The sequence below is a fragment of the Mustelus asterias genome, chromosome 8 (genome assembly GCF_964213995.1).
Source record: "Mustelus asterias chromosome 8, sMusAst1.hap1.1, whole genome shotgun sequence".
Taxonomy (NCBI): domain Eukaryota; kingdom Metazoa; phylum Chordata; class Chondrichthyes; order Carcharhiniformes; family Triakidae; genus Mustelus; species Mustelus asterias.
In genome coordinates this window covers 57,027,737-57,050,952 of record NC_135808.1, presented here as the reverse complement: position 1 = coordinate 57,050,952, position 23,216 = coordinate 57,027,737, and the positions used below count along the sequence as shown (strand labels likewise).

The 23,216-nt window shown below is 43.3% G+C and overlaps 2 protein-coding genes across 28 annotated transcripts in view; both read right to left on the bottom strand.

Annotated features, from left to right (window-relative positions):
• LOC144497183 (torsin-1A-interacting protein 1-like) overlaps positions 1-9,275 on the bottom strand; it is a 41,507-nt gene extending 32,232 nt beyond the window's left edge. For 2 of the 4 annotated variants that reach the window (XM_078218055.1, XM_078218054.1), the window contains exons 1-3: positions 7,733-7,855; positions 3,337-3,411; positions 99-161 (exon numbers count right to left, since the gene is read on the bottom strand). In XM_078218055.1, the coding sequence (XP_078074181.1) occupies positions 99-161; positions 3,337-3,411; positions 7,733-7,784 (190 nt within the window). In that variant the 5' untranslated portion in view covers positions 7,785-7,855. Of the gene's footprint in view, positions 1-98; positions 162-3,336; positions 3,412-7,732 lie in introns of all 4 variants that reach the window. The other 2 variants (XM_078218052.1, XM_078218053.1) reach the window with 2 other exon arrangements.
• Positions 9,276-14,108: 4,833 nt separating this feature from the next.
• The window catches only part of LOC144497181 (uncharacterized), a 41,458-nt gene continuing 32,350 nt past the window's right edge, over positions 14,109-23,216 (bottom strand). For 23 of the 24 annotated variants that reach the window (XM_078218027.1, XM_078218039.1, XM_078218038.1 and 20 more), the window contains 3 exons: positions 22,487-22,576; positions 21,158-21,247; positions 14,109-15,274 (listed from right to left, as the gene is read on the bottom strand). In XM_078218027.1, the coding sequence (XP_078074153.1) occupies positions 14,502-15,274; positions 21,158-21,247; positions 22,487-22,576 (953 nt within the window). In that variant the 3' untranslated portion in view covers positions 14,109-14,501. The remainder of the gene's footprint in view (positions 15,275-21,157; positions 21,248-22,486; positions 22,577-23,216) is intronic. The other variant, XM_078218030.1, reaches the window with a different exon arrangement.

Below are 23,216 nucleotides of genomic sequence, written 5' to 3'. Positions count from 1 at the left end.
ATATGTAACCTTTTAGCCTGGGAGCTGATTGTTAATGTGGTAATAACAAATGTGGAGAAATTAGAAATGAATTAATTCAGCAATCGGAAAGAATATACCTTTAGGAGATTTCTTCAGAGGTTCTGGTGATTCTGATTCCGGTCCATTATCTGACACAGAATCTGAAAGTGAATCAGGAGCATTACAACTAGAATAAAACTGACTCCTTTCAAAATTTCTTCATTTATTCTCCATATCTTGCTTGTGCTCGTGACAAACTCTAGGTGAAGAAATTTCTCTTCACCTCAGTCCTAAAAGGCTTACCCCTTCAAGTTCTGGACTCCTCCACTGTCAGGAACATTCTTTCTGAATCTGCCCTATCTAATCCTATTAGAATTTTATAAGTTTCTATGAGATCCCCTCTCACTCTTCCAAACTCTAGTGAATATAATCCTAACCGACTTAGTCTCTCCTCATGTGACAGACCTGCCATCTCAGGAATCAGCCTGGTATATCTTCGCTGTACTTGCTATAAGCAAGGACATCCTTCCTCAGATAAGGACATCAAAAACTGCACACAATACTCCAGGTGAGGACTCACCGACACCCCATACAATTGCAGTAAAACACCCCTATCCCCATACACAAATCCTCTCACTATAAAGGCCAATATACCATTTACCTTCTTTCCTGCCTGTTGTACCTGCATGTTTACTTTTGCTACCAAAGTGGATAACCTCACATTTATCTACATTATGCATATGCCCACTCACACAGCCTGTCCAAATCACACTGAAGCATTTCTTCAGCCTCCCACCCAACTTTGTATCATATGCAAATTTGGTGATAATACATTCAGTTCCCTCACCCAAGTTATTAACATATAATGTGAAAGTTGGGGTTCTAGCAAAATCCCAGCGGTACCCCACTAATCACTGTCTGTCAATCAGAAAAAGACCCATGTATTCCAACTCTTTGCTTCCTGTCTGCTAACAAGCTTTCCATCCATGTCAAGACAATACCTGCAATCCCATATGCTTTAACTTTACATAATTATCTGCTATGTGAGACCTTGTCGAAAGCCTTCTGAAAGTCTAAATAAACCACATCCACTGGTTCTCTCTGGTCAATTCTACTAGTTACATCTTCAAAGAACTCCAGCATATTTGTCAAGCATGATTTCCTTTTCATAAATCAATGCTGACTTTATCTGATTATACTACTGCTTTTCAAATTCTGTGCTATGAAGTCTTTGATAACGGACTCTAGCAACTTCCCTTCTACCAACATTAGGCTCACTGGTCTATAGTTGCCTGTTTTCTCTCTACCTCCTTTTTTGAGTAGCAGGATTACATTAACTAATCTCGAACCTGTGGGAACCATTCCAGAGTCCAAAGAATTTTGGAAAATGACCACCAATGGCTCTACTATTTCTCAGGCCACTTCCTTAAGTATTCTGGGATGAAGAACATCCGGGACTTGAGATTTATCTGTCTTCAATCCCATTAATTTCTCCAAAACCATTTTTTGACGAATACTGATTTCCTTTAGCTCCTCACTAAAACTTGTGTTCCTCAGAACTTTTGGTATCATTCATATCTTCATGAAGACAGAAGCAAATAATTAATTTAGTTTCTCAGCCTTTTCTTTGTTCTCTGTTATGAATTCCTCTGTTGCTGACTGTAAGGGGCCTCTATTTATTTTTGTCAATTGTTTTCCCTTTACATATCTATATAAACATTTACAGTCAGTTTTCATGTTCCCTGCTAGCTTACTTTCATACTCTATTCCCCTTTCCTAATTAATCCCATGGTTCACCTTTGCTGAATCTCAAACTGTGCCCAATCCTCCTTTTGCTCTACAATTTGTATGCTTCTCTGAATCTAATACTATCTCTAATTTCCCTTTTAAACCATGGTTTAGCCAGAGTTCCCTTTCCACTCTTGTGCCAAATAGGGAAAAACAACTTTTGAAGTGCACCTATTCATTCCTTGAATGCCTGCCATTGCCTGTCCACTGTCCTGCCTTTCAGTCATGTTTCCCAGTCCATCAATTCACAATTTCTATTCATCAGTTGACAATTTCTATTGTCAATATGCAAACTGCTCAGGGATACACCTGAACCTCTTACCATCGTCTCAAATCTTACACAATGTGGAAAAGTCAATTTAATGACAGTTCTTTCTGTGGTCCCATCTAATAAACATTCTAAGTTACTTGTCCCAAAATGTTACAATGGTAGACTTCTCATTTAGTCTCCTGACACAATGGATCCTCATTCACAGTTAATCATCACTAATGTATACATAGCTGCAAAAAAGACACAGACAAAGAGACTTTTGGGGTTAATTTTAAAGCGATCTGTCAGTTGAGAAACTTAGAAGATCAAGCACAATGCTTCTTAATGTAGAGCAATACTGTGTGGGGTGGAAATACCACGCTTTTTCCTCTGGTGAGTTTGGTTAAAAATACCCCAAGTATCTCCCTACAGAAACTGTCATCTAGCACGAGACACAAGTATTGGAACAAAATTAAACTATTTCACGCAGGGCTATCTCTGGTCATGTAAAGCTCTGGTCATGTGGGCGGCACGGTAGCACAGTGGTTAGCACTGCTGCTTTACAGCTCCAGGGTCCCGGGTTCGATTCCCGGCTCAGGTCACTGTCTGTGTGGAGTTTGCACATTCTCCCCGTGTCTGCGTGGGTTTCCTCCGGGTGCTCCGGTTTCCTCCCACAGTCCAAAGATGTGCGGGTTAGGTTGATTGGCCAGGTTAAAATTACCCCTGAGATGCGTAGGTTAGAGGGATTAGCGGGTAAATATGTGGGGGTAGGGCCTGGGTGGGATTGTGGTCGGTGCAGACTCGATGGGCCGAATGGCCTCCTTCTGCACTGTAGGGTTTCTATGATTTCTATGATTTAAATATTTTGTACCTGTAAAGAAAAACATTTACTGACCACAAATAGTAAAAGCTCACAAATAATTGAAATGTTAATCTTAATAGCTTCAATTATAAAATTATAAAGGCAGCTTTCTCATCTTACTGGCCTTTGAAGTGTGGCAACTATATTGTGGTCCATCAGTAATAAATGTGTAATTTTCTTCATTTATTCCAGGTTAGTGATTGGAATCTATTAAAAAATAGCTCCCGCTCATTTTCTATCTTCTTTGAATTACACAACAGGGGTAACATTCTCAGCTTGCCACTCTACAGAGGAAGTCTGCATTTAACATGAAGTAATCAAGAGCAGAAAGTATATCAAAACTGTTGACTTCGTAAAACAAAAGTTTATTCTAAGCCGCCAGGTCAATAAACCGTGTCAACAAGTGAATGGATCACACATAATTCAAGTTTCTTACCGATATGTCTTTTTCTCTGGTTCTTTATTGGAGCTCGAGATGTCACTTTGATTCGATCCTTTTCTGTGGAGGATTCTGTGTGCAACAGGAGTGTCCATAAATGGCAATGCATTTGCAAATGGCCCTGTCCCTTTACAGAACTAACTACTATTCACTATTTTCTAGATTTTTGTTGCTGTTTGCAGACTGGTGTTGATAGATTAATGTTGCTCAGACAGATAGTGTTCGACGAGGAGATCAACTGTTCACCATCTAAGTCTCATACATAATGGTAAATATTTGCAGATCCAAGTGCAAATATTACACATGAAGTCACTGTAGGAGGGGTGAGTGAAAGAAATAGCTTTGCTCACTTGTCCTGTAGGAACCTGATTCTGTTGTCTACAATGTTGAGATTGCTTGATGACAGAACTTTCTCCACTTAGAGCCTGTACCAATCCTGGATAGATCTAGGAATCAATCTATACTCTAGTTTGTCTTATAGCTAACAGCGCCTATTGTATATTAACAGTAGCTGAGTCTGACTGGGACGGCACGGTGGTACAGTGGTTAGCACTGCTGCCTCACAGTGCCAGGGACCGGGGTTCAATTCCAGCCTTGCGTGACTGTCTGTGTGGAATTTGCATGCTTTCCCCGTGTCTGCATGGGTTTCCTCCAGGTGCTCTGGTTTCCTCCCACAGTCCAAAGATGTGCAAGTTAGGTAGATTGGCCATGCTAAATTGACCTTTAGTGCCCCAAGGTGGATTAGTGGAGTAAATATGTGGGGTTATGGAGATAGGGGCTAGGTGGGATTGTTGTCGGTGCCGATTTGATGGGCCTAATGGCCTCCTTCTGCACTGTGGGGATTCTGTGACTCTATATGGTCAGGATAATCACAGTAACTTCCTATACTTTTGCCGGATGCAGCACCAGGTTTACCTTTGATTTCTATGAAGCAGCGCAAGTTAAATTTTTAAAATGGGAAACCCAAGCTGAGGCCCAAGGCCCATAGTGCAGGACATCACCATGGTCAATAGGGAAGCCATGGTTAAAGTATACAAAACTTGGACTTGAAGATTAAAGGCAGGAAGAAAGATGTAAGGATTTCCACAATTTTGATATTCCATTACTGTACAAACATTACATCTACTATGGCAGGGATGATGGCTCGGGGTGGGGGAGGGGGGGGGGGAGGGGCAAAGAAGTTGTGAGGCCGGGTCGAGGAAAAGGGATGGGGAGGAAGAAAGGGGCTGGGGGACAAACCTTGTGGTCTCTTCCAACACATCTGAAAGGACATGTACAAAACATCTGTGATATTCCGTAGCTTGCACAACATTACCATATTCTGGATTACTCTGGATTTTATTTTGCATCAGCAAACCTGCGCTATTTAGGTGTGACCTTTTCATAGGTTGGGAAGGCTTTGATTAGTAATCTCAAACACAGACCATCTGAGGTTACAGTCACCATAATGAGCTCTACCAGAACCGTACAGAAAATTTGAGGTCCTCCCTCCCATTTTACCTGGTTATTTTTGTGTGGTGGTGCAGGATTTGAAGCCCTAAAAAAATACACCCTGCATTGTTGGAGAGTTGTGACCACTACTGAGGAGTTGGGAACATTCTGACAGGCAAGTGTTGAATTCTTTTGGCAACTTCAAATTTCATTTTCAGATGCTATATTGTAATGTAGATTTATTTTCCATAGTGATTCGTCACATGGTTCTGTCCTGCAAAGGTAGTTGACCATAGCATTGAAACAGCATTGTTTAAGTGTTGAGAGGCATTAGAGTCTCCCCATTGGAAAGGGAGGTGGGGGGGGGGGGGGGGGGGGCAAAATGCCTTCAAAACTGTAAATACAATGTCCTGAGGCAATTCCTGTCCTGTTTTGGATTGTGATTTAAATGTCAGGACATTTTTAACTTTGAAAAAAATCACCTTGTCATTGAAAGTAAATCGAAGCACCAACTCCACTTGAAATAGAAATGGAACGCCATCTGGTCTTTCAGTTTCATTGTCTTTGAGTTGCAGTGGGTTGTTTTGATAGCTGTTTCTATTCTGAATGATTCATTTCAGTTTCAAAAACTACACAACCCCTTAATTCAGCAGGGGGCTGTGTTACATTTTGATTGACAGTTTTAAGAAGTTATCAAAAGATCATCTGCTTTAACGTGTCAGGTGAATAAGTGTTTGTTTTTTTACAACAGATTGACCACTTGAGTGGATTTACATCTTTCAAAGGCTTAAGAGTGTATGAACGTATGCAATAGGAGCAGAAATAGGCCATTTGAGCCTGCTCCACCATTCAAAAAGATCATGGCTGATGTGAATGATCTTTTTCAGGGTGAAGTGTGTTTTCTGTTTGATTATTAGAAATTTATTTTTCACTGTCCATTTCAAAGACATCCTGAGATAGTCCCATAGCAGATACTGAGTAAATGACTATCGCAGATAAATGGGGAGTATGAGGGGGGCACACAGCACAGCAATATAAGGGGCATGGTGGGGGAAATGGGGAAATATGAGGTGGCACAGAGGGTTATGGGGTTGGTGAAGGGGTGAGGAGTGACGTTTATTGGGCATAAGAATGTTGGTAGCTGGGCTGCTGTCGCTGAGAAAGGTGGTGAATCTTCTAACCAGCCCGCTTCAGCACTCGCTCCAGTCCTGCACTTCTAATACATTGCACAATTGTTCACAAATCTCAGGCCCTCCAAGCACATCTCTCGCAGGAACAAAAATATGGATGGGAATGGGATCAGAGTTGGGCTCAAAATGAAAACTGGATGACTGGAAAGACCATGTATGTGGTTGAGAGCTGAGTACAGAATTAGATTGGACTGTCAAACAACCTGATGACATTCATCTCCTAGCCTAACTTATGGAAAACTCAGACAAAGCGTTCAGATGATTCACTTGTGGATAATAATACTTCCTTAAAGTGATACACCTGAATATCTAAGGGACTCAGACTGATCATATGAATGACTACAAATGAATTTCTAACTGCCCAAACCTAGGTGAAGGATCAAGCTTTGTAGTGGAGAACACCGCCAACTTAGATAAAGAATTAATCATTAGGTTAGGTTTTAAGTTTAAATTTTAAGAATCTCTGGATTGTAGGAACCATTAGGAAGAATTTCCATAACTTTACAGTCCTGTGAAATGATCAGTCACAGCAGGTGACAGTTCAATGTAAAAAGAGCATAATAAGAGATATTGAATATCAAACAAAAATGAAACTGCATAAACACAGGAAGTCAGGCAGCATCTGTGCAATAAGACAAGTTAACTTTGTGTACATGAGGAGAAAAGATCTGGATCTGCAATGTGTTGATTCCAACATTTAAAAAAATCAGAGATAAAAACAAAAAAATATTGGATTAACTTAGCAAGTCTGGCAGCATTTGTGGAGAGAGAAACACAGCTGTTTCAAGTCCATTGGGTTTATTTGGTAGCAAATGCCATTAGCTTTCGGAGTGCTGCTCCTTCAAGGAGCAGCGCTCCGAAAGCTAGTGGCATTTGCTACCAAATAAACCTGTTGGGTTTTAACCTGGTGTTGTTAAAACTCTTACTGTGTTTACCCCAGTCCAACGCCGGCATCTCCACATCAAGTCCATTAACCAGCCTACAGTTCTGTAAAAGGGTCAATGGATTTAAAACATTAATTGTGTTTCTCTCTCCACCGATGCTGCCAGAACTGCAGAGTTAATCCTGCAATTTCTGTCTTTATTTCAGACTTTCAGTTACGCAGTATTTTGCTTTTATGAAAAATCAGGAAATTACTTAAATTGGAGTTTAGGAGATGTAAAGAAAAAAAAATCAAGGGCACGAGGCAGTAAGGAAAGTTACGATGGGGAAGGAAGCCGGAGGATAAAAGTGAGAGGAGGATGGTTATCTGTCCAGGGTTGCAAGCAGCAACACAATTTACATAAACAGGCCAAAATCAGCCACCATGAAAACAAATTCTCAACCCAAGACAGTGGCTTTTATCGAAGGTTTACGCAGGAAATCTCTGGGAATGAGTGACACTCTCATTTAAGATGTCACTAATTCCCTTGTCACAGTAATCTCCCACTGTTACTGCTGATAATCTGCTTCACCAAGAGTCCCCGAGACAACAGATGATGATGGTCAGCCCATTGGCAGGAAGTACCATGTTTGAAGCGCCTGTCTCAGTGTCAGGTCGCGCGCAGCAGACCATTTACTTTCCACCCAAAAAAAATCCCAAACCAGTGAAACTAGACCAGAGGAAAGCACCTCTGGAGTTCATAACCTGATATTTGCAATAACACTAGAATTGGAATCATGTTCGGTTTTTATTCTCAATCTGATTCCCTCACAATTAACATCAATCTCTCTCCCCAAAAATACCCCCAATATAAATGCTCTCTCTCAATCTCTTCTGCAGTCTAACTCACCTTTCGCTTCCTTGGACCGAGCATTGGTGCTTCTCGTTGATCTCCGGTTCATCTTGCCCTCTTCTTCACTGTCGCTCTTTCCCCCACGAAAGAACCACGCCTCCCCCTACACCGACCTCTCCCAGCGGTACCCGTTTCCCTCCGGACATCCTGCGGACGCACAGCTGCCGATCAGGGACCCGATTCGGAACGGACCGATTGCGGGGCAGACGTGACTTCCGCTTGCTCCCTGCTGCGGGGCGACCTGCGCTTCCGGTCGACCGAATCTTCGTTCCCTTCATGTTGTCTCGCCCACGAATTTAAAATGGAGCCGAAACGCTTTAATTTTTAGCGGCCGAATTGTTTTCCTTTCGTGCTGCAGTTCTTCTTTCAGTCATTTTTAGCCGTTGTGGAAGACCGTCTCTCTCGCCTTGCAACAAAAAAAATTGCCGACCGTTACCGTTTGAATATTTGAATTGACGCCGCCCGCTCGAGCCGTTCTCCTTCTCATTTAAAACAATTTAAACGCAATTTGCTCCCATCCTCGACATGCAAAAACCCTCATTTAGGTGCATTTCGCGAATTCCCTGCCCAAGATTGGGGTTTTCATAAATGTCAAGCTTCCCAGAAAGTTCCAAGTTTTATTACTTGTGACATTTATTAGTGTCACAAGTAGGCTTACATTAACACTGCAATGAAGTTACTGTGAAGATTCCCTAGTGGCCACACTCTGGCACCTGTTCAGGTACACTAAGGGAGAATTTAGCATCGTCAATGCACTCAACCAGCATGTCTTTCGGACTGTCAAAGGAAACCGGCGCACCCAGAGGAAACCCAGACAGGGAGACTCTGCACAGTGACACAAGTCGGGAATCGAACCTGGGTCCCTGGTGCTATGAGGCAGCAGTGCTAACCACTGTGTCACCCCAAAAAGTTCCAGAGTTCCAAAGGCAATGGAACAAGAAACAAGATGTTTCTAGATCTGAATGGCAGGATAGTAGCCACGTGAACACAAAGTAAGGGGATTTTTAAAACTGAACCAGCCAGAAGTTACGGTCTAAAAGCATTGAAATGTTCCTTTTCTTCACTGTAGTTGGGTGAATTGTGTGAATCTTGCCCCCTTTAAGGCAGCTTTAAGGCTTCCTCCTCCCCTAAGAAGGAGCAATGGCAAAGAAAAAAAAGGCAGCTTGAAAGAAGAGTCTGGAGATCAGAGTTGTGGAGCAGTGCCCAAGAGATAACTAACTGTCACAAAGATACTTTTTGTTGGATTCCAAATGAAAATAGAGTATAATTTGGAAATCTAATGTGAAGAGATGGAAAAGCTTCAAGGCAGTATTTCACAGTGAATGTCCTCCATTTAACAGAAGTCAATAATTGGTCTTGTCAAATTGGTTCAACACCCAATAAATTGAACAAAACAATCCCTTAAGTTGTTTTCAAACTCGTGAAGTACTATTCCCCTTTCACGTCCTGTTGTATAAGACTATTACTGACAGGAACTCTGCAAAAAAAACTTTAACCCCTCCTTCATTTAGTTCTGTCTTCCATTTCCGCTTCTCATTTCAACTGTTTTCTGCTGACTCTGCTCCTTTACATTTCCTTTATTTTGATGTGTTTGGTTTCTCCCCTCCCACACTTTAATCTCTTTCATTGTTCTCTACAAAACAACTTTAATTTTTACACCACCTTTAATGTGAATAACATACTAAGGCACTTCATAAGAACAAAACCAAATAATATTTCAAGTCAAGAGAAGTAAATGCAAGATTGCTCAAAATGTTAGGTTTTGAGAAGGTTTTTAAAGATTGACATTGAGGCAAAGGGGTTTAGGGGAGGAATTCCAGAGACCAGGGTCAAGGCAGATGAAAGCTAGCATCAAAATAAAAGTGGGGGCAGGTGTGTGGGGAAACACAGGTCACAGAAAGAATACCAAAGAATGCAAAGATAAAAAAGGAGGTTCAGAGATACGATGTGGCCATGGTCACAGAAGGATTTTAAGTTGAGACTAAAGTTTATAAATGAATGCATGTAGCGATTAGTTAACTCCATGAAATCAAAAGAGACACCAATCATGTTGGAGCATCTGCTGATAGCTCAGAATGCTACCAAAGATGCCACTGCTGCTATCTTGGCTCTGGGAGCCAATGTAGATGAGGTCTTCCAGGACATTATAACACCCCTGCACTCTGTTCCCGCACAGAACCATGGGAATGCTGGACAACTCCATCCACCCACCACCCTACTGTGATGCTACTCATCTTTTCTATAACTAAAGTGAAAGGTACTGCAAAAGAATGTGCTCTTGCCATGCAATTGCAAAGAGTGCAGCATATTAAAAAAAACAACCAAACATATATCGTAAGGCCCTCAAGACACAACCCACTTGGAGTGCCCCAAGGGCTCCCTGGCCAGAGAACCAAGGATTTCCCACCACTGGGGCAGTGGCAGAAGAGCCATCAGCATGGACACAAAAGACAACATCACATAATCAGGAGCAAAATCACAAGGAAACAAAGTCCAGGATCAATGATGAATCACAGGACCACAATCCTTGCACAGAGCCAGAAAAGGTCGAAGCCAGGATTGCATTGTTGAAAAACATCCAGGGCTCAAGACGTCCAGCCCTCAAATAGAGACCATGAATGCATGGCAGTCAGCATTCAAAATCAGCTGGGAATCTCACCGCAGCTCCTTTGGGGGAGACAGGAGGTGAGTTATTCATCATAGGATGGTGAATTACTTTGATCAGGACTTGCACATGGTGGTTTTCCCATGCATCAGCTGCTCTTGTCCTAGGTGGCACGGTAGCACAGTGGTTAGCACTGCTGCTTCACAGCTCCAGGGTCCTGGGTTCGATTCCCGGCTCGGGTCACTGTCTGTGTGGAGTTTGTACATTCTCCTCGTGTCTGCGTGGGTTTCCTCCGGGTGCTCCGGTTTCCTCCCACAGTCCAAAGATGTGAGGGTTAGGTTGATTGGCCAGGTTACAAATTGTCCCTGAGATGCGTAGTTAGAGGGATTAGCGGGTAAATATGTGGGGGTAGGGCCTGGGTGGGATTGTGGTCGGTGCAGACTCGATGGGCCGAATGGCCTCCTTCTGCACTGTAGGGTTTCTATGATTTCTATGATTCTATGAGGTGGTAGAGAGTGCAGGATTGAAAGAAACCTTGGTGAGTTGCAGCAGTGCATCATGTAACTCTGCTGTTAGTGTGCTTTGGTGGTAAAGGGAGTGAATATTGAAGGTGGTGTGTGGGGTGCTAGTCAAGCAGGCTGCTTTGTCCTGGATAGTGTCAAGCTTCTTGAGTGTTGTTGGAACTGCACTCATCCAGGCAAGTGGAGAGTATGTATTCCCCCATTACACTCCTTACTTGTGCCTTGTGGACAGGTTTTGGGGAGTCAGGAGGTCAGTTAATCTCCACAGAATTCCCAGCCTCTGACCCACTTTGTAACCACAGTATTTAGATGGCTGATCCAGTTCAGTTTCAATGTGGAAGATCATTCTAAACTTCTACCGTGAAGAAACGTTGGCTAACTTCAGTTCTGAAAAATCTGATTGTAATATTTAGATATGCTTCCTAGTTCTGCACCCCAACTGGCAGAAATAGTTTTTCCTGATAAATTTCCCTTCACTATGCAGTGCATATTCTACAATTAAGTTTAAGTCTATTTATTAGTGTCACAAGTAGGCTTACATTAACACTGCAATGAAGTTACTGTGAAAATCCCCGAGTCGCCACACTCCGGCACCTGTTTGGGTACACAGAGGGAGAATTTAGCATGACCAATGCACCTCACTAGCACGTCTTTCAGACTGTGGGAGGAAACCGGAGCACTCAGAGGAAACCCATGCAGACACGGGGAGAACGTGCAGAATCTGCATAGACATTGACCCTGGGAATTGAACTTGGGTCCCTGGTGCTGTGAGGCAGCAGTGCTAACCACTGTGCCACCGTGCTGCCCTCATGCACATTTTAAAAGGATCACTGTTCACACAATCCGTTGCTCTACTCATTTTCCTTTTGTTCATTTTTGAATTATTATTTATTCTACCTACTATACTGTACTTAGTAGTTTAAAGTCCTTGTGAGTTCACTGTTTGTCCTTTCTGCTGGGACCTGCTTCCAGCCCAGTTCAAGTAGATCCTGTGCTAACAGTACAGTACCTTCTTGTTCTAGTCTCCCCTTGTCATGCTACCCTTTAGCCATACGTTTACCTCTCTAATATACTTACCTTCATGCTAATTTGCAAGTGGCTCAGGTAATGATCCAGTGATGCAATGGTCTCAAAGCCATGAGGTGAACTGGCTTCCGACAAGATCAATGTACAAATGTGTTACTTTCTGGAGACTCACTCCTTGGATGAACAGGTCCAGGTTATCAAGAAGCTTGACAATTTCATCACCAACCTTATCTGTTTGGGGGCCTGCCAGATGGCATTGCCGAGTATCTGTTTGACAAGCATAGCCTGGAAGAGAGCAGCAGTTAAACACCCAGCAGCTGTAGATGAACAGTGTGCCTATATTTCCACCATTTTCTCTACAATCAATACTTTTTCACTTGTTGAGTGACAATGTTTGTCTAACTTTGAATGAGTCAGTTTTTGATACAATCTTTAATGGGATATTAACTTGGTTGTGAATTAAGCTTATAAATGGAAAAATTAAGATCAATATAACGAAGTGTAATTTTTCTATCAAACTGCCAAATTGTAAAACTGTGGCACAATTGGGTTTAAGAAAATAAAAATCAAGTGTTAAAAAAATCCATTTCATCTTTGAGGTTCTGTTCTTCAATTTAGCAAGAGTTTTAACAACACCAGGTTAAAGTCCAACAGGTTTATTTGGTGTTGGACTTTAACCTGGTGTTGTTAAAACTCTTAACTGTGTTTACCCCAGTCCAACGCCAGCATCTCCACATCATGACTTTAATTTAGCTCCAGTTCCTGGTACTGTCCAAGTATACCCTCAAGTCTATTCTTCCCTATGTTTTAAAGTTTTAAGATTTACTTATTTATTGTCACAGATAGGCTTACATTAACACTGCAATGAAGTTACTGTGAAAATCCCCTAGTTGCCACATTCCAGCACCTGTTCCGGTACAATGAGGGAGAATTTAGCATAGCCAATGCACCTAACCAGCCGTCTTTTGGACTGTGGGAAGAAACCAGAGCAACTAGAGAAAACCCAAGCAGGCATGGGGAGAACATACTAACTGCACGGACAGTGACCCAACCCAGGAATCAAACCCAGTTAACCACTGTGCCCCCATGCTGCCCTCGTTGGTCCCACCACAGATCACAATGACCAGATCTTTTCCCTCCTTCAACAATATATTTCAAGCCGATTTAAGATGTCTCTGAACCTTGCACCAGGAAGAAGCATACCATATGGGAATCTCAACCTTGTTTACAAAGGATGCTCTTTATTTCCCTAATTATTTAATCCATTACTATTACCACATTGCACTTTGCCTATTCTTCACCACTTAGAGGAGTTTCCTGCTCCAAGGTGCCATGGTCCTTCCATGGCACTGTCCTTCCAATGGTCTTTATTCTTATCCTCACATGTAGCAAGTATAATGTGCCTCTTGAAGAGGACATGTTTCTGTGCATCCTCCTTCTCTGTCTCACCTCGGTTCCACTAATTACACACTATTGATCACAATCTTAACCTTTACCTATGAGATATTACTGATGTTTGAGGCAAGCTGCTCCATCCTTCCTTTATGTATTGAAGTGTCTCCAACCTGCATTCCAGCTCAATAACTGAACCAGAGACATCGAAGCAGATATGTTTGTTCTGGATTGTGTCATTGTCCACAAAACCCCACATACAGTTTAGACACTCAATCTCACGTCTCAGTTTAGATTATCTACATTATATCTACTCCTTAGTTTTGTTGTAAGTTTATCTTTTTCAGCAGTAACTTGAACTTAGCAGTTATACATTGTTCAAAACATTTAAAATCCTATTGTCTCAAGCTTATATGAACAGACAGAAGCACTAGTAGCCAAAAACAGCACCTCCCTCCTCCTCTTCGCCAAATTCCCACTCTCATCAAATTCCTCACTTTTACACTTGATTAACACTACAGTATTTCCATGGTCACTCAGTGTATTAGCATATCCTGCTTACTTTGTCCACCATTTTGAACCACACCCAAATTGTAGGTACTGACACAGATTCCTGCACATTGTGATTAATATCCATTCAGGCAACAACTTATAATTGATTGGCAAGCAATTTCTGTCAACAAGCTTTCATGTTAAATTCAAAATCCTCAACGATATTTCAGTTTCAGAAATACCTATAGTTACCAAAGTTGTCACGTTCAGCAAATTCCTGTCTCTTGCTCTCTTTTAACATTACACTCTTTTCACAGTCAATCTGTGACCACCAATGTTTGACAAACAAAGCTTTGGTAAGTATTTATTTCAGTACAGATTCAACTTGCACAATAGCAAATCAATGTTTAAAAATATAATTACATTTACACAGAAAACTCCATCCCATTAAATTTCATCAGCTGGAAGAACATTCTTTAGCTGTCAGTGGTTTAATTTGTTTACAATAACTAAAGACAACTAGAACTCTGAATGGTGAAAGCCTGAAATAAAAACAGAAGACGATGAAGTCAGAAGATGAATCAAAAAAGGTTAAAGTTTTGGCTTAGATCCTTGATCAAAATTTACAAGATTGCAAACTAGGTGATTAATATACAAAATTTATGTCCTGTGTGCATAATTTCTCACATTAATAAAATCAGTGCAAATCTTTTAATGTATCCCAGACTTTTCAATTATGTTTACAGCCTTTCGTTTCAATTTCTTTTTCAGGTCGGACTGGCAATATGGCATGTGCAATACGACTCCACAATCCACCAAATTTATCAGCATCCAGAATATTATACTGCCCAGCTTTGTCAGAGATGGAAAATTTCATCACAAGAAAATCATAGACCATCTCTTCCAGAAGACTAAAGCTTAAAAATGGGCCCAGTTCCTTCTCATCCATTAAAACGGTGATCACTAGAGAAACATCTTTAAAGGCTGCATTTTCATGATCACAGTACTTATAGAACAGAAGGGTAGATGGAGGTGGGAGATCTTGGAAGTGATGAATAACAGCTGATTTTCTACCTTCACCAAACCCAGAAGTCAGCTGATTATCTAGTTCTAGTTTAACATCATCGCTGTTTAAAAACCTTTTGCTAGATCCATCAATTTCCATAATCCTGGAATTGAAAGCTGAGGCATAAGCTCCAGCGATCCTGCCTGTGAGGCAACGCATTGTCTCCTCCGCATCCGTAGCAGCTGCAAACATTAGGATGGAGGGCTCAGAATGCACAGTCATGTTAATATGTTTCTGCAACATAATCCTGCTTCTTTTCCACAGTTGGTCTTCCTGATTTGGAAAACTCTTTTGCACCTTGCCAAAATTCTGTAAGAATATATTGAATATTTCTTTCACACCTTCAGATTCATGTTGGCTCTGAAAATGCGATATGATACAGGCGATTAGAACCGACAGCACTGCTGCTCCCACCAATAACTTAGTGAGCCATTGACCTTTGGAGAGAGAAAGAAGATTCATTAACTATACAGGTAACAAGTATAATGTTCACACAGTAATGTCAAATCAAAATCCACGGGATGCTAATAATTTTTTTTTAAATTCATGGGACATGGGCGTCGCTGGCTGGCTAGCACTTTCAGTCCATCCCTTGATGCCCTTGAGAAGGTGGTGAACTGAGTGGCTTGCTAGGCCATTTCGGTAGCTGGATGTATAATAAACAGAAAGTTAATAGAAGAAAGATACAAAGTGCAGACAGAAAAGCAATATTAATAGTATTATCAAATCAGGAGACTCAGAAAGTCTATATTGATACAAAGCAATTATTCCAGACTGTATTTTCAAGTGTAGGGTTGGCAAGACATTGCACATTGATAGGAGAGGCTTATTCCATGTTATTTATGTGCCTGGTCCAGTTAAATTTCTAGGCAATAGTAAGGATATTGAAGCTGGAAATTCAGCAATTGTAACGCCTTCGAATGTCACAAGGAAATGGTTAGATTCACTTATTGGAGATGGTCAATGTTTAGCACTTGATAAAGCTAAGAACAATCAAAGTTAATTGAAAACAAAGTTACCCAATCCTCAATTCTTTTCACAGACTCAGAAATCTCCCCATCATTAATGGTGTATTTTGATCAAGTACTTTCAGATAGATTATGGGTGCAAACTTACCAAGAAAATTTGAAGTGTCAAAAAAATCAGAAAACGGAAGTGATTCACTCTGGTCTTTTTGGCGTAACTCTCTAAAAACACTAATTATGCACAGCCAGCCAGCTGTCTGTGTGGAGGTTGCATATTCTCCTCGTGTCTGTGTGGGATTTCTTCCGGGTGCTCCGGTTTCCTCCCACAGTCCAAAGATGTGCGGGTTAGGTTGATTGGCCATGTTAAAATTGCCCCTTAGTGTCCCGAGATGCGTAGGTTAGAGGGATTAACTGGTAAAATATGTAAGGATACGGAGGTAGGGCCTGGGTGGGATTGTGGTCGGTGCAGACTCGATGGGCCAAATGGCCTCTTTCTGCACTGTAGGGTTTCTATGATTCTATGAGTCAGTGACGCCAGGAATATGGCACCCCAGAAACCAGCCCCATGGTTCGCCAAGGATGGATGCTGGACACCGTGGAGGAGAGGAGGGCAATATTTTTCCCACGAGATGGCCAACAGGCCAGAGGTCAGACCAGCAATGCAGCCTGGGAGGTGGTGGCAGTGGCAGTCAGTGCCTGCGCATGGAGGACCAGCAGCCAGTGCCAGAAGAAAATTCATGACCTCATTCCGGCAACAAGGGTGAAGGTCCATCCCATCCTGACATCAACCCGGTCTGTTGACTCTTAAAGTCCAAGTCGAGCCATTCCATGACACCCTGTGGCCTCCCAGCACCCAACCCTTAGCACCTTCCTCCAACCCTTCTGGCACCCCCTTCACAACACCTGTCCGCCAAGGCATGGCCCTGACATACACCCCCTTTGACACCTTTGCCTTTCCAGCTTTCAGTTTTTCAATCTCCACCTTTCTGTCCCTGCGAGAGAAAATGGCCCATAACAGGAGGGAAAGAACAAAGAGCGGAGGTGAGGTCCCCAAGCTGTGCATCCTCACCGACTTTGAGGAGCGGGCCATGGAACTGTCGGGAGAGAGAACTGTAACTGGCAGCCAGGTTGGGGTGTGCCACAGATGTGAAGAGCCACAAAACCTTCATTATTATGACCTATCTCAAGTAAGCTGCAATCTACCCATAAACTTGCTCCCCTCTTGCACTTACCTGTCTTGAGTTGCAGGAGACAACCCAGATGAGGCAGGCCCTCAGGAGTCGGTGCCCCCACGGAGACCCCAGTCAACACCTCGGAGGGAGGATCGAACGAGAACTCCGAGGAAAGCACCCACAAGTTAGCACAGGCGCCATCCACCAGCGCAGATACGGTCATCGGTGAGACAAGCTTGTGACTGGGGCACTTTCTGGTGAGCACCAACTGATGATGCACATCATGTGAAGGCAGGAGCGTCCAAGGGCTCAGACATGTGGAAGTCTGCCAGAGTCAAGGAAACAGCTGGCCCCAAGCCAGCTGCCGACTGCTGGGATCCGTTATCTCGAAGCTGCCGGAGATGCAGCAACAGAGTCAGGGAATGCAGGAGGGGCTGTCAGCAACACTGCAGCAACTACAAGGCTGTATGAGGAGTCCCACAGCCTCAGTCGTAGGAGATGGTGCCAGCTTTGTATGGCACCCAAGCCAACACTGCAAGGGTGGCGACCATGGTAGAAAGCCTGGGACAGGAAATGGTCGCCATAGGTGGCAGGGTCCAAGGCATGGCTGAATCTCACAAAGCCTGGAACACCTCTGTCAATTACAATGCTGGAAGCTCAGAAGTGCCTCACACCACCCCGACACAGTCGCCATCATTCATCTCACAGGGAAGACGCACTCCTGCTGAACTCCAAGCAGTCAGCAGTGGTGAGTGGGGGACGATGGGTGCAGGAGGATGGTGGGTGCAGAGGGACTGGGAACAGGGAATGCTTAGTAACTGTGCATGGGGTCTGGGATGGTGGCATGAGAGGGGCATCTTCACTTACCAAAGAATGTGAAGAACTTGGCCGAGGCCAACACGAGTACATAAGTTAATAAGACTTTTACAAAAGAGGCTCGATTACTTCAAAAGCACAGGTGTTCCTATTTAGATTTTGATCTAAATCTACGCTGAATGATGCTATGCTACTTTTTTGCTGCTTTGTTTTTCATGGCATGTACATTAATTTTTAATGTTACTCTTTTAATATATTTTTTCAGGGGATGTTGCTGCCAAGGCCTGCATTTTTTACCCATCTCTATTTGCTGTTGAGACGATGGCAATGAGTTAATTGGGGCCAACATTGGAAAATAATATCTGAAGCCCTTTGCTTCACCTGTACATAATCCAGCAAGATCATGTTCTGTTGCTGGTATGGATTTCATCCTGTATCACATGCACAAAACTGCAGTGAAAGCTGAAATCACTTGGGTGATTTGATGCAAATGCATTGGTCCACAGTTTTGACAGCAACATAAGTTAAGAAAAGGGAAAACAAATGTTTCTAACCACTTGAAATATAACACTTACACCTATTTGAAGTGGTCGACAAGAATTTGCATTTCACTCAAATTATAAAACTGCTACAATTATGTGATGCAGTTTTTTGTCTTTGGCCACTGATATCCCTGATACTTTTTTGTCTTTGGCCACTGATGTCCCTGATACTTTATAAGCTCTTCCTTAGCAAATTTAATCACAATACTTTTGTTACTTTGTCAGCCGAGGCTAACTACTGACCAGGCATGGACACAGATGGCTTTGTTATCTAGAGTTGTGAATTGTATTGAACTTTGTGCAATCTTCAGTAAATATCCCAGCTTCTGATTTTATGTTAAGCAGCAGAGGATGGCTGAGTCTAAGACACTGCCCTCAGGAACATCTGTACAGATGTCCACAAGCTGAGATAATGGGCCTCGAACAACCACAGCTGTCTTGTTTTGTATGAGATACGAGTCCAAAAATCAGTAAGACGCAAGAGCATTTTGTCTCTTCGATAGCCAAGTAATTTGTGTATTAATGTACACCCAGCTGAATTCTGCCTCTATCTGGCTTTACGGGGAGGTGGAACAGGACAGAAAGTGAGGACTTGCTCTCTGCTCAGCTCAATTTTATGATGACACTGAGAAATGTCAGATGTTTGGAGTTGGACAGAGAGAGAACATGTCCCTTTTTGTTCGGCTCATGTCCAACCCTTGTTGCCCCTTGTGATGCTTGCCCTTAGATTCTGGCTTGTCTTCTTGAGCCCTGGAATTTTCCATTCTTATTCATGTTCGTCATTTTTGAGTGGAGTGGTGGATGGGGGTACTTGTGTGATGGGGGAAAAGAGAAAAGGCGAGGTTCTTTTGTTCGTGGGGGGGGGGGGTAAACTTGAGGAGCTAAAGAGGGGGCCTGAGAGAAGGAGACTGGGACAGAATCTCAAAATATTCTGTAAATGCCGAGAGCAGCAGTGGTTAACACGGGAGACGTTCAGGCCCTTTGGGGACGATGGGAGTTATCCGTGTGTGAGAGAGCGCCGGGTATTGTGAGTAAGTTATGGGGCAGAATCTCTGGGCCCACTAGCTGCCGGGCAGAATCTCGATGGCCCGGAGAATCGGGCGTCAGGCAAAAAATGAGTTTCATGCCCACCACGATGCTCCCGACCCACCCTGCCAGCTCCAATCAAGTTCCCGCCCATAGCAGGTGGCAAGCCCAATAATTATGCAAACCTGCTAACTGTAATACAATCAGTGGGTTTGACAGTCCATTCACCAGTCCCCCACCATTCACCCTCTCTCCAGCGGGAAATGCATATGGATGTCCATTGAGAACAACTGTGTCCCGATGGCGAGACGTGCAATACCATTTGGAAGAAATGTAAGCTTCTGAGGTGTTACAGTGGTAACAATAATATTTAATAGTGACATCTCAAAATTGCATAATTGACAGTGTTCCTGAGCTAATAGTGCTAAATATCATCCATGCCCATACCCTCCCCCTATATCTTGTGTCCCCTGAACACACAATTGAGGTGGAGGTGGCCTACTGCCTTCCACGTTCTGATGCTTGAGATGCCCTTCGCGGGTGTCCTCTGGAGGGCCCCAACCTACTTTCAAGTAGCACTGTTCTATTCACTGCGTCAGAGGTGCGCCAGGCTCTGGAAGGGGAGTGTCAGAATGGCAGGGCATTCCCAGGGTCTCCTGGGTGGGAAGGCCCCAGGATGTGCACTAGCAGATCCTTCCTTCAGGTGTTCATAGGCCCCTGGCTCACTCCATGGGATAGAGGGGCAGCTGGAGTGAGATCCAGGAGCTTCACTGTACTCTGGCACTGGCACTTATGGATGCTTATCAGTGACTGCACCTTGCAGTTGAAACCGTCAGCCATGGAACTTAGGGGCTGAGCCATACTTCAGACATCTCCCTGCCATGTATCTGATTTCAAGCCCTAAGCTTTGCACAGTGGCCCCCACCCTTGCAGTGTTGGCCTGGGTGTCTAATATTGCTGGCCCAATCTCCTTGACAGAAGGCTTTGGGAACTCCTCCAGTCAGCCTTGCAGTTGCAGGAGTGTCACTGACACCCCTTCCTGGTATTGCTGCCTCTGCCTTTGCATATCAAGCAGCTGAAGGATGAACGACTCCAAAGGCACGGAACACAGCTGGGGCACAGCTGACTTGGGGGATCCAGCAGACCCCCGACTGTTCAATCCCTGGACATTCCTGCCTCCATCTGATGTGCATCTGAACCCCTGTGATTATTGTCAAGAGATGAATATTAATCAGCTTTGCATTCTGTCCAATATACAGAATATTGATTTCCCTCTCATCCTGAGAACCCTCTGTGCACTGTGGAGGTTACAAAGTTCCTTTCAAACTCCGAACTTACTTTTCAATTGTGGATTTGGGGAAAACAGAAGAAATGAAGTTCGGAACAATCATTGCTAATTCCAAACCAAGAGATTCCTGGGTCTGAAATCCTCCTTTTAAACAGTTTGTAAAATTCAAAATACAGATACATAAAGTAAGTTCCAGGAAGTGATGCTACATTGAGTGTTTTCAGGTAAATTCTGTGTATAATAGCGCTGAGGAAAATGTGATGATCTTTTTGGTAATGTGGAGATGCACGGCCAGCAGGGAACAGGGTGAGGTTTTGTCCCAATCTCAAGCGACTGGACAAAAGACTCAGCAAATTGTGTGACAACATTTTTCTACCAGGCACAGTAAATGACATTTGGTGAGGAAATCCTGTGTACTGATCATAACTGGACATTTTTGTCTACAGAAGAAATGGTTGCAAAAATCTTATCCACCCTGTCAAACACAGGAAATAATTCTCTCCATTTTTACCTTGATTTTCTTCACTGGTTTGGGTTGCATTTTCATACTCAGCTTTTGGCACCTCGGCCTGATTTATTTGTTGCTTCTCAGATCTGAATTCTAAGACAATCAGAAGTAATGCAAGGAAGAACAAAGAGCATTTTCTTTAAAAAAAAGTTTATTTATTAGCGTCACAAGTAGGCTTACATTAACATTGCAATGAAGTTACTGTGACAATCCCCTAGTCGCCTCACTCTGGCGCCTGTTCGGGTACACAGAGAGAATTTAGCATGGCCAATGCACCTAACCAGCAAGTCTTTCAGACTGTGGGAGGAAACCGGAGCACCCGGAGGAAACCCATGCAAACACAAGGAGAATGTGCAGACTCCGCACAGACAGTGACCCAAGCTAGAAATTGAACCTGGCTCCCTGGTGCTGTGAGGCAGCAGTGTTAACCACTGTGCACAGAGTCTTTTTTTTTGAGAATTACAGCCACTAAGTGTCATCTCCAGCGGAAAACACAGTGATGTTACCACCGGGTCAGTTGGGTGATCCTAATTGCGATTGATGTACACACAGCTGAAATCTGCTTCTATCTGGTTGTATGAGGAGGCAGGGCAGAACAGAAAGCGAGGACTTGCTCTCTGCTCTGCCAAACACACAATTTTGCTATGGCATTGCAGGAAATTTCAGAGGAAATTAAGTGCCTGTATTCTTCTACTGGGAAGAGTTAATGGCATGTTCCGAAACAACAAAGTTTCTATCAAAGACAGCTGAGCACCGGTGATTAAAGTCAGGAGCTGAATATTAATCAGCTTTGCATTCTGTTCAATATTCAGAATATTGATTTTCCTCATCACCCGGAGTACCCTCTGTGCACTGCGGAGGTTGTAAAGTTCCTATCAAATCCCGAGCACACTTTTCACTTGGGAATTTGGGAGAAACAGAAAATATCAAGTTCAGAACAATCATTGCTTATTCCAAACCAAGGGATTCCTGGGTCTGAGAGATAGATGTGCAAGAAGAAAATTTTAGGTAGTGATGCTGCCAACAAATCGGGTGCTTTCAGGTAAATTGTGTGTGTAATAATGCCGTGGAAAATGTGATGATCTGTTTGGTAATGTGAAGGTGCACAGCCAGCAGGAACAGGTGAAGTTTTCTCCCAAATCTCAATTAACTGGACAAAAGACTCAGAGCAAATTGTGTGACAACATTCTTCTACGAGGCAGAGTAAATGGCATATGATGAGGAAACACTATGAACTGATCAAAGCTGGATATTGTGTCCACAGACAAAATGGTTGCAAATGATTTATCCACTCTGTCAAGCACAGAAAATAGTTCTCCTCTCCATTTTTACCTTCACTTTTTTCACTGGCCTGAGTTGTATTTTCATCCTCAACTTTTGGCGATTCTGCCTCATTTCTTTCCTGCTTCACTGATCTGAATTCTAAGACAATCAGAAGAAACACAGTTAAAACCAAATAGCATTTTGTAAATACATTGGGCATAATTCTCAAAAGAAAAAGACTCAGTGTCATGTCTGGTTCCGTGAGCGCGATCCCAATTGCAATCCCCTCCCACTCAGTCATTTTTATGGATGGGGTGATGATTTGCAACGTGAATAACAGGGGCAGGGCCTAAAGACGCCAGCGAGACCTGCTCCTCAGGGGATGTCCAACCACAAAATGAGGTTAAAGACTCCCCTCTGTCTCTCCCAATGTCCAGCATCAGTCCCATCCACTGCCCCGCCCATGCCTGTCTCAAGCACTACCCCACCCCCGGCCAGTATCAGAGACCCTGCTCCCCACCATCAAGTGAGCCACATCCTGCTGTGTGTGGGATCATCAAAGGCTCCACCCCTTCAGGCCATAAACCTTGACAGTTCCAATATGGCAATGCCCTCCTGCCATAGTACAAGGGCAGTGTCAGGACACAGTCCAGACATGCCTCTGACCTCCCGGGGGCCGCAATGACCTGAAAGCCCCCCAGCATGTTCATCACGCCTGGTCTCTGGTTTTGGAGACGAATAGTAATTCCCGTCAGCTCTACGTCAACCAGTTTGTTGGTATGAGCATTAATTTTCCCTG